The sequence below is a fragment of the Dermacentor variabilis genome, chromosome 4 (assembly GCF_050947875.1).
Source record: "Dermacentor variabilis isolate Ectoservices chromosome 4, ASM5094787v1, whole genome shotgun sequence".
Taxonomy (NCBI): domain Eukaryota; kingdom Metazoa; phylum Arthropoda; class Arachnida; order Ixodida; family Ixodidae; genus Dermacentor; species Dermacentor variabilis.
This window is the reverse complement of record NC_134571.1, coordinates 77,034,147-77,046,327: the sequence shown is the minus strand read 5'-3', so window position 1 is coordinate 77,046,327 and position 12,181 is coordinate 77,034,147. Positions and strand designations below refer to the sequence as shown.

The 12,181-nt window shown below is 48.1% G+C and overlaps 1 protein-coding gene across 2 annotated transcripts in view; it reads right to left on the bottom strand.

Annotated features, from left to right (window-relative positions):
- Positions 1 to 12,181, bottom strand: part of LOC142577833 (uncharacterized) — a 31,663-nt gene that overhangs the window by 15,569 nt on the left and 3,913 nt on the right. For both annotated transcript variants that reach the window (XM_075687279.1, XM_075687280.1), the window contains exon 2: positions 10,963 to 11,019. In XM_075687279.1, the coding sequence (XP_075543394.1) occupies positions 10,963 to 11,019 (57 nt within the window). The remainder of the gene's footprint in view (positions 1 to 10,962; positions 11,020 to 12,181) is intronic.

Below are 12,181 nucleotides of genomic sequence, written 5' to 3'. Positions count from 1 at the left end.
CAGGGATTTTGCGTACCACAACCACGATCTGATTATAAGGCTATGGTAGTGGGGAGCTCCAGAAATATTTTGACCACCAGGGAATCTTTAGCATACCTCCAATGCAAGAGACATGGACGCTTCTGCATTTAGCCCTCGTCAACATGCGGCCGCCGCGTCCGAGATTATACCCCGCGACCTCGTGCTTAGCGACGCAACACCATAGCCGCTAAGCCACCGGGGCGGGCGGCAGCCGGTTACGGTAACGCTCGCAATATACGGTAACGCGCGCAGTATACGGTAACGCACTGCTAAAACAGTCTGTTGATAGCGCTTCACAATGCGCAAGCTGGATGTCGCTAGTGCGTGTCTGTCAAGCTCGAGCGGGCAGAACAAAGCCGGTCAGCAACACGTAGCTCTGCCAGATTGGAGCATATGAGCGCGATCGCGCACTGAAGCGCTGTCGTGCACAAAGCAAACGCTATGCATACGCACTAAAGTTGCATGCAGCGGTGGTTTGCTACGTAGCGTATAGATACCGCGGCCGCCGCAGGGTGCTGCGACGAGTACGCCGGCTGAGCGCTGCGTGGCTTGCTGAGGACAACCGCGTTTGGCTACGCACCGTAGGCTCCAAAATCGGAAGTAGTGACGTCTACGTGAACCTCCGAAATCAAATTTGAACTGCGCGCCACGGTGACGTTCAATAGTCGGGGCGTTGCGGGCATGCCCCGCTCCACCATAAACTTCGCAGTACAACACATTACAGGAACGGGAGCAATGCGAAGAAGACCTTTGATTTCCAATAACTCCGCTTCAGCTGAATGCATTGAATACTTTTTGCTGCAAAGTATTTCTGAAGTAATCTAGCTTCACTTCAAATGGGTTTCTCGATTTTGCTAAAAAGTGATTCAGTGTCCTTTTATGAAATATGTGGAAACATAACTGATTCGAGCACCTATGGGGCATATTATTGTGCCTCCACTGCAGTACTTTCACTTTATGTATTCAAATATATAGCAGTAGTTTACATGCTTATATCAGACAATGAAAACAGCTTACGCCTTCAGAATTTATCTTTTGTCTAGCAGGCTTTTAGCATTCTTATAAATGGAACAAATATGTTACACTAGTTTTACAGACATAGAGCTTTTACAGACATGGCGCTTACAGACAGTGTCACCTCGAGGGGCGCGGCTTTGCCGCTTTGCGTTTCGGTTTTACGAGCACTGATAGCGTAGATTTGTCGTGTTACAGTTCCGTGAGTAATCGCACTTTTCCAGATCCAAAAGTCGGTAAAAGACGGAGAGCCCGCTGCTATTTCCCAATTACAATGAGAGCGGTCAAACTAAACGGTTAAATATTATTTAATATGTTTTTCTTAATTAGCGACTACGGTAATAGCAGAGTCCTTCCATGTTTTTTCTGGTCACGAAACTGCCGCCTCAGTTTCATATAGCGCCAGCGCCCGCCGCTAGAGGCGCAACCGTGCATGAGAGGGCATGCGAACGCCGCTAGCGCTGTGGTTGTGTGTGGGGCAGCCTCGGTATTCTAGCTTTCTCAACTTCCTCAACGATCGCTTTAGTTTCACGTAACTATTTTTAACATTGAATATAATTAAATTACTGCCTGAGCGTGTCTTCTGCGATGATATGAGCGCACGGGCCGAAAAGAAAAGCCGCTCATAACATGGAGCTTGCGGCGGTCTCAGACCAAAAAGAAGAAAGATCTGGAATTTTAAGAGCCAGAACCGCGATACGATTATGAGGCACGCCGTAGTGGGGGACTCGGGATTAGTTTTGACCACCTGGGATCCTTGAAAATGCACCTAAATTTAAATAAACGGGTGTTTTGCATTTCGCCCCCGTCGAAGTGCGTCCGCTGTACACGGCCGGGCGGTCCCGGTCCGGATTTCTTCGTCATCGCCGTTCGCCTCAACGCTTCGGTGGGTTCCGCTTTTTAATATTTGCCTTAAATTAAACACCGCGCATTCGCAACAAAACGCCAGTGGTCCCACTTATCACCAGAGGAGTAAGCGCCAATTCTCCGTTGCGCATAGCGCCAGATTGTTCGCCGAGCACAGCTGTTCAGTTTCTGTTAAACTGTGGCATAGAAGGACTCTGTGGGCAGTATCTTATAACGAGATCAAAAGAATGAAATTGCTATTGCAAAGGGCTGCTACCGTAGAATACTTAATGACAAAGAAAAGGGAACTGAGCTGCTCCATGCGCTTAAGATTTCTTGCAAAGCGATGTCATTTCTGAATAAGATTTAGGTAGAATTAATACAAGACGAACTTCGCTACTAAATGTCTTCCTAGACAATCACATGTAAGAAGACAGGACAGACAGACAGACCTGTCCTGTCTTCTTACATGTGATTGTCTAGAAAGCGCAACCAATGTTTCCTATTACAATGAACCAACTTGCCCAACAACGCATCCTGCTAAATGCCTTCGGTGCGGCTTTTAACAACGGATTAAGGCGAACCTGAAGTGTTAGGACCTGCACAGTTGAAGCTAGCTGTAATTAGGCAATTGCCTTAGCAAGCAGTCGTTTAGAAGCGTCAGTAAGCCCAGCACTTCACTGCTCGTGGTTTCGACGCAGAAACGACGGGACTAGGTATTTTGGTTCTTAATTCGCAACTATTTACAATATGCTAAAATGTTGCAATCACCGGTCCTGATATTCTTATCATGGTCGAAAAATGAAAAAAAAAAACTTTATAATTCGATTAAGAAAATAAATAAAACGTGTTGGTGCAAAAACAAAATACAAGCACGATCATTTATTTATCATGTAAAATAAGCGGAGCGAAATACAGATAGCACGGAGGCGTCCGGTCACAAATGGTCCACCATTCACAATGCAAGAAGTTTGTTAAAAGCATGACACTGATATAATACGCATAAAGAAATAAGATCAAACGTGATAGGTATGCATTGGGAGGCAGGAAACAAACACCAGCAAACGAATGGCAATAAGTACAGAATGCATAGTCGATTGTTTCTATAAACAAGAAAGTGTAAAGCATAAGCATTTCATAACACACGGCTAAAGAACTCTCAAACGAACACAAGTAGCCACATCACAAATACAGCAATTTTTTTTAAATGGCTTGTTAGAGATACCACCTTTCTACTTCTTCAGCTGTTACTTAAACATGCAGACAAAACTTGCTCAGCAAATCACAATACAAATGTAGCTAACAGTGTGCTAATAACCTTCTTACTCATAGCAGCTTATAGACTTAAAAGTACGTGCAATTGAATTGTAGCCCATCATTAGCCAAGACTAAAGGACAATGGAAAATAAAACAATGCATATTATTCTGTTTTAACACTTGCATTTAAAGGAATTCTAATGCTATACCTTTCATAGATGGTCGGGGTAAGGGCGCTATTGCTGTGAACTACTCTATCCTGGTATAACACAAATTGAGGTTGCAACAAAGCATAAAGCAAATGTGTTCAGCGTCGGCTTCTCACGCTCCAGGGACACGTCGTCGCCGTTGATGTTGAAATTGTACGCAGTGACGATGTCCGAGGCGTCAAAGTGTTTCGCGCACACACGTGTATACTTCGATTCGAAATTAAAACCGCCACTTTCCTGCCGCGGTATGGCCCGCTTCCATTTCTCGCGCTGCTCCTTGTTATTAGGTAAACAGAACAACGACACCTTTTCGGTCGTGCCCTTGTAGCCGGAACGGCACCCAGGCACGCAACACGTGTTCGGCATCGTTGTCCCACCCCACCACTTCAACCAAACAGCCCAACACTCGAAAAATAGCACAGCACATGCACAGAACGTACCCGAAAAGTCAGCTCGCCTAGCACTGCGCACGCATTTCGGTACGCGAACGATGCCCTCTGTGGCACAGTGGCGCCGCGTCGCGGCACCTTTGGGCAGCATATGAACCTCTCCCATAGCGTGACGGCGGAGTTTCGTGACCAGAAAAACATGGAAGGACTCTGGTAATAGCTACGGTAATAGTAATAGTAAACCCGTATGACCCGTTACACCATGGTCGTCACCATTGACGGCAGGTCTCCGAAGGAACGCTCTTTTTATTTCAAATAGGTTATTAAGAATTAATTAGTCTTCGTAGATGTCTTCGCAGAACCACGCGGTACACTGCATGTATTAACGCGACAGCATTAAGGAGCTGGTTATCAGACGTCGTTGCGGCAAAACATATTTTTGAACCCCGCATACCCAGGCCTTTCATGTGACACAAATAACTGACTGAACTAATTGAATTTCTCATGCTAAAATGCGTGACTACGACTACGACTTACGACTTACACACAACTTGCAGGCATGATAACTCTCGAATTGAAATTTGAATATACAAACTAACCTAATTCTGTTAGGCGAACGCTCCAACAGACCCCTTTATCAGCGTTTATACAATGCATAGAACAGAGATGGCGTCCGCCATTTGCGCACGCCGGTGCGTAAATATCTCAGAATCCACAAAAGCGGCGCGCCCGCTTCCTTGAAACACTCCCAGATGGCGCTCGCCTCCCCCGCATCGTGGTCCGTGCAAGAGGCCGCATTTCTACCAAAAAACCCGCCTTCGTGCATAGAATTTGCCGTGAGCGTTTCCCGGCAAACGTTACGGTTAGATACACTGCGGTTGACGGGAAGTGTGAGAAGAAGTCAGTTATCTTTGAATGATATCGCGTTCTACTCTTAAAGGCGAAGCTTAAGCGTCCTCAAAATTCTTTTTCCAAGTAAGTCTAATAGCCTCATTACACTATATGAAATACGGCGAAGTGCAGAATGTATCCTGAATGTCGCGAGCGTATTAAAGTGTCGTTGCTACATTGGAAACGTGTACAGTCATAGGTGGCCTTCAAAAGTCATTAAGGTATTATAATAATTTACATAGTCGACAAAATAATCCTCTGAGAGACACTGACTTGAAGCGGTAAAAATAACTAACTACAGGTACTACATACAGCTCATCGTTTTCGATCGCTCTGGTGCCGCGCGTTATGTACAAATGGCCGAAATCGAGCAGTTGGAACACATTCAACTGATTTTTTTTTTCAGAGCACTGCGCTTCCTGCTCGGAGCACTTTGAGGTGCTCTCGCCTTCGACATAAACACGCGAGATAAATCTGACGGAAATCCGTTCATGTGACTTCTGCACATTTCGTTGTTGGTGCTACGTCGGTTGCGGTGCATTTGCGCTGTTGGTCGATGATGCTTCTTGTTTAACAATAGCGCTGACGTGTTTCCGCTTCCGGTCTTCGACTGTTTTGGCAAGTAGATGTACGTTCGGTTTGGGCGTGCTTTGTCTAGCTCCAGTCTGGAGCGAACGCTGCATTGTTGCGATCCGCATCGGAGCGCGATAAGCACCAGCGGAATGTACCATACATATTCTAATTCCACAAAGCAATCACGCTCTCGAAGAAAGTTCTGCAGGAACGAGACAAAATGATCGCGAAAACCGTGAGCACATACGGTTAATCACATCATATGTTTTGGTTCACAATATAAAAAGCTTTAGACCCATCCATTTAAAGTGCACATGAAAGCATGTTTCATTCAAAATAATCATGCGTAAGAATCAAAGTCAGCCACTAATGTTTTCAATCTAGGTCGCTGACGCGCGCGGAACACTTATCAGCGCAGCGACAATCTACACTAAACACGCGACCGAGGCGGAGGAAACCGCCATAGCCTTGCCTCTTCCAACTGCAATAGGCCCAATGACCATTTTCTCCGACTCGCGGATGGCAATCAGGGCTTTCTCGTCCTCTCCAGTTTCTAAACACGCAGCCGGCATCGTCAAGAGATCCTTTCGTATTACTATGGGCGAAACTGGAGGTCATACGATAGCGTGGTTCCCGGCCCACGTGAACGATATAACTAACCAAGTGGGTTGCAACCTTAACAAGCGGGCCAACTGATTGGCGCGTGAATTCACGAACCGCGCCCAAGATAATGGTTTGGCTCTCCCACAGGATTGCCCCTTCAAAGATCCTCTTACCACCTATCACGAAATTACGTCGCATTAAAGACACAGCAGGAGGAAATTCCCTCCGCCCCAGCCCGAAACTGAACAGGGCTCAGGCCGTTACTTTCAGGCTCTTACAGACGAGATCCTACCTCACCCCCAGAGCGCTTAGTTGGATAGATCCCAAATTCCCGCAGTCGTGCTCTAAATGTAGTCACGCATGCTGCTCCTTCGACCTCATGCTCTGGCTGTGCCCGTACCACGCGGGCTCTGACCTTCAATACAAGTCCAAGTGGGACGCCTTGCTATAGAGCTCGAATTTCACGCACCAACTACAGGCCGTCCAGAGGGCCCACGACGTCGCGGAGAGTCACCACCTCCCTGTCTCGTCGTGGGTCGAGCCACCAACTTGATTGGGGAGCCTTCGCCTCCCCCAATCGAGTTCCTCAGGCCACTCCAATGAAGTTATTGTCGCTGTAACTAATGTCCACGCGTTGTTGCCAGTGGTGGAAGCATGCTGTGTTACATGAGTGTATATGTTTATATTTCATAAAATTGGACTTCTAAAACATGCTTTTCTTAGATTTGGATAATAACAGGAAGAAAAGAGATTGAATGGCAGCTTAGAACAACGTTTTTTGCCCAGTGTTAAAGACAGAAACAAGAGCTGCAGAAAAAATTCCTTATAGTGATTATAAAGGGCGCCCTAATTGCGGGAAATGTCGTCATTAAAGGAATATTCCATGGGCCGTAGCGCCTGTGTTAAACCATTTGCTAAATAAATGAGAGGCAGAGATTTCAGTAGGAAGCAAATTATTTCAAGCAATATTCGTTTTGATGATATTGCTACGGCATGAGCAGGGCAACGAGAAGAAGACGTTATCTCGTCCATCAACCATCAACCATCAACCATCAACCTCGTCCTGTAAATAAACACTGTTCAACCTTGACTGTAACAATTTTGTGGTGGAGGTGCTGGGTACTTCAACCAAAACGACGGAGCTGCTGCAGCAAGTCCCACGCCAAAGTCGACGCATCGCTTGACTGCCTCTGACACCATTGGAGTCCTGATGTCCACCAGCGGCGACCAACCGCTATCTATGGCTGCTTCAGCGCGGACAACCGGTTCTATGATGCATCAGATGGAGCCACTCCCTTTCTCAGGAAAATTCAACGAGGACGTGGAGGAATGGCTCACCCACTACAAGCATGTGAGCAAGTACAATGGCTGGATTTCCACGGCTCAGCTAGACAACGTTGTTCTCTTCCTCACAGACACTGCGCTAGCCTGGTTCGAGAACCATGAAGATACATTCCCAACGTGAGACAGCTTCGTTACGGACCTCACAGGGTGCTTTGGAGATTCAACCACGAAAAGGAAGCGGGCGGAGCAGACATTTCCTCAGCGTGCTCAAATCCCAGGTGTGACCTGTACTACGTGTAGAGGCCACCGACTTGGCCTAATTTTGAACAGGGCATTTATGACGAACACTGGCCTACAGACCCTGATGCTGCAAACACCACAGGCTCGCCACACAGGAACACCTTCCGTCAGTATATTAGAAAGAGTGGCTCGCCAGCTTCAGACCACAGCCTGTCGCCACCAACCAGCTGCCAACGCCGCTCACCGGCAGCACGGCGACGTTCTACGTCACCACCGGTGTCTGGAAACTAGCCGGCATGGCCGATGCAGATAAGGTCGCCGCACAGTCTGCGTCTGTGCTAAATACTCCTCCACCTATGATGATGGTGAAGAACAAAGTGCGTGTGTTAATTGAGAGCATACCTGCAACTGCATTAGTAGATACTGGTGCTAGCGTTTCCGTCATGAGTGTGACCTCTAAAGAAAGGTTGGATAGGAAGGTTATGTTCCCCTGGAATGATGGTGTGACATTCGCGGTGTCAGTGGAAAGTGCTTTCTTCTCATTGCTATTTGTGTTGCAAGTGTTCTATCCGGAGGAGAAGATTTCAAAACAGAATTTCTTGTACTACCGCGGTGCACTCATGATGTGATTCTCGGGATTGACTTTCTTCAGCATTGTGTTGCTTTCGTTAACTGTGGAACAGGCGAAATTACTTTGAATAGTGCGCTTCTCTCCACCCTTGTCGACGCATCTTACCAGAGAAAAACTGTTTTGTTGATTCGAACGATCTGCTGCTACCGCCTTGGTCGCTGCCACGTGTATAGGCCAATCAAAACTTATTTCTGGGCCAGTTGGTGCATACTTGATTTGACAAATGTAACAGCGCTAACATATGCAACCATAAAGGTACAAGGACGAGACACAAGCACTTGCTAGTATTTTTGTCGCTTCATCCCCAGGTTCGCCGACGTGGTGTATCCCCTCACATGTCTTCTCCAAAAAGACGTCCCTTACAAATGGACATCGGCTTGCGACGACGCGTTCCGCCAGTTAACATTTCTACTAACGTCGGGACCCATATTGCGTCACTTCGATGCATCCTCGCTTACGGAAGTGCAGGATGATGCTAGTGGCATTGGCATCGGTGCCGTACTAGTGCAACGTCATCAAGGAGGTAAACACGTTGTCGCTTATTCTAGTCGCTCCTCGACTAAGGCGGAACGCAATTGCACTTTCACTGGACAAGAATGCTTGACAGCTGTTTTCGCTGTCCACAAATTTTATGCGAAGCATATTAACGTAGGTTTCGGGCCTTCGCGCGACGCCCGGCGGTGGCCACCATTGACCCTGAAGTGAGGTCACGTGACATGACATCACGTGATGACGTCACACAGGCTGCAGATGGGGCCTCATATCGTCGCCGTCAGTCGCCTCCCGGCGGTGGCCACCATTGACCTTCAAGTGACCTTCAAGTAGGTCACGTGACATGACGTCACGTGATGACGTCACACCGGCTGCAGATGGGGCCTCATATCGCGCCGTCGGTCGCCTCCCGGCGGTGGCCACCATTGACCCTGAAGTGAGATCACATGATGTGATGTCACGTGATGAAGTCACACCGGCTGCAGATGGGGCCTCATATCGCGCCGTCGGACGTCGCCCGGCGGAGGCCTCCACGCTTCGGTTCCACCATCGCTGCATCACGTGATATGTGACGTCACGCCAGGGATGAAGCGGCGCGCGCCCGCCGTCGCGTCAGTCTCTGTGCCCGCAACTGCGCCAGCGTCCTTGCGCCGGGCGTGTATGCGGTCAAGATGCCGCCAAACGCTAAGGATACGCTAATGTTAAGCCCAGTGGATGCTTCGCATCCACTGGGCTTAACCTTGATAAGCCTCCAATTTTTGTCCCCATATCTACGGATGCCCATTCACTATCGTTACCGACCACCAGGCGTTATTCTGGTTGGTAAATCTCTGTGACCCGAGCGGTCGACTGGCACGATGGGCACTTCGACTGTAGGGGTATGATTTTGTTATTTCCTACAAGTTTGGACGTCGCCATGCACATGTAGACTGTCTTTCCCGCCTTCCTCTTGCGATAACGGAGTGTGATGAAGACAACTTTGATGAATTTTTTGCTCCCTTTTCTTCTGCATTCCCAGACTTGATAGATTTCAGGGCAGAGCAAAAAATGACATCAGTTTGGAACCACTATTTGTAGCTTCTTCGCGTCCTGGAGCCGGTCGATATTGCGTCCGTGACGGCCTACTTTACAAGACCAGTTATTCGTCTAAAGGCGCACGCTTCCTTCTGGTACTACCGCAGAGTCTGCGAGCGGACATACTGAGAACCATGCACGACGATACGACCTCTGGCCATCTAGGGTTTATCAGACTTTGAACCAGACACAGGAGCGTTTTTACTGGCCCAGAATGCGAGACACAGTCAAGCACTATGTTGCCAGTTACGAACAATGTTAACGCTACAAGCGTCCTACGACCGCTCCGCCGGATTTTCTCCACCCTCTGCCTCCGCATCGCCTCCCATTTTAACAAGTGGGTATTAAATATTTTGGGCCCATTTCCACGATCCTCTAGCGACAGAGGATAGGTGACCGCATGTGTTGACCACCTGACCCGTTAGGCAGAAAATACGGCCATAATATCTTCAATAGCTGCGTGCGTTGCAAGGCTTTTGGTTCGATTCATCATTCTTCGGCTGTCCATCCCGTGTCATCATTAGTGATAGCGGTCGTCAGTTCGGTGCGGACGCCGTAGAAGAACTGCTTCGTCTTTGCAGTTTGCAGTTCCTCCATTCCACATCTTATCCCCGTCAGGCAAAATGGCTTGTAGAAAGTATGGACAGACCTCTAACATGCTGGCCATGTACGTATCTTCCAATCACAAAGACGGGGATGACGTTCTCCCCTTCATCACCTATGCTTGTAATACTGCAAGCCATCAGATGACTGATTACAGTCATTTTTACCTCCTTTACGCACGACCACCACTAAGCTGCATTGACACCATATTACCGTTCGACTTTCACAGTGAGTACTGTGTTGCCAAGACGCTGTGTCTTGCCGAAGAAGCCCGGCGTATTGCTCGTCTTCGTACTGTGCTATCCCAACACCGATCGAAAGAGCGCTGTGACAGCCGACATCAGTCTGTATCGTACGCTACAGCCGACATTATGTAGTTGTAGACTCCGCAACTCAAACATGGCTTATGCGAAACGTTTTTATCTCAGTACACAGGCGCAGACGTCATTCTAGTTTGCTTTAGAGACTTGACTTACGTGGTGGCACGCTTGACGTCAGCTGGTCGTCGGTCTAGCCGGACCCAGTTAGTACATGTCGCGCGTCTTAAGCAGTTTCACCCTACGCCTTCCGAGTGATTTGTACTTGCCCAGTGGGCTTCGTCTGGGAACCAAGGATTGCTACGGCATGAGCCGGGCAAGGAGAAGAAGACGTTATCTGACGCAGCCTATTGACGCCATCGTTTCTTGATCATACCCCCCCCCCCAAACTCGTCCTGTAAATAAACACTGTTCAACCTTAACCGTAACAATATTGAAATGTCCTTATTTATGTCAGCCTTAATGCTTAAACAGATAATAAACAATGCAAAACAAAGATGGAATGCGCGGTTACTTACCATCAAAGAAAGGACCCTGACCACGGTTTGCCAACGCATTCTCGTGACGTTTGGAAACTGCAAATAAAAAATACGTTCCTATCTCGTTTAACACTTATCTGGTGTAAATACATTAACATCAAGCCAGCAATCTAAGCCCGTCCAGACGAAAAAATAGGGCACGCGTGATATTTTTGCATTGCATGGAATATAATGTGGCGTTCTTCTTATTACCAAATGCTTCTAAATAAGCCTCTTGTGTGTCTGCATCAATTTATGTACACGTATGCCAACTCGACAATCATCGCCTTCTCCAAACATGGCGGTACGCCTCTGCTGATTGCCGTGCAGAATGTCAGACACTTAACGCCATATTGCCTTGTTTAGTCGCCGCACCTCTTTCGGAGGGAAAGATTCTAGGATCGACGAACGGTATTCAAAGTGCACTGCCACCAATAAGAGCACTTTTGACATTTTTTAACACACAGCAAGTGCGCGCGCGCGTTTGTGTGTGTGTGTGCGCGTGCGTGCGTGCGCACGCGTGCGTGCGTGCGTGCGTGCGTGCGTGCGAGTGTGAGTGTGTGTGTGCGCGTGCGTGCGTGCGTGCGAGTGTGTGTGTGTGTGTGTGTGTGTGTGTGTGTGTGTGCGTGTGTGTGCGTGTGTGTGTGTGTGTGTGTGTGTGTGTGTGTGTGTGTGTGTGTGTGTGTGTGTGTGTGTGTGTGTGTGTGTGTGTGTGTGTGTGTGTGTGTGTGTGTGTGTGTGTGTGTGTGTGTGTGTGTGTGTGTGTGTGTGTTTTCCATCTTCTGTAACCCTGCAATACATTGCTTTTAGCTATTCTTAGGTCGTTGGTCAGTTTCGCACCATTAGCCCGTCCGCTCCGAGGCCAAGAAGCAAGCGGTTTTACAAGTGTTTTACAGCGTTAGCGTTTCTCAGCTCCTTACTCAGTCTATTCCCTTTGACGCCGTCCGCAGCCCGAGAGATGAGAGAGGCACCAGCAGGGGCTTCCACTGGTGAATGCGCACAAAAAGCCACGATCGCTTCCACCAATGAGAGAGCAATGTCGGTGACCGCGACGATAAGCTCGGTTCTCTGTAACACCACCCGATGGTGTTGCCTTGCGCGCATTGCGCAAACGGGAAGAAAAATGTGGATAATGAAACGGAGAGCGCTATGGGGATACAGTAGGCATGAGGTGTTGCGAGGTATGTGGAAATGTGCAATGGTTTCAGGACTTACATTT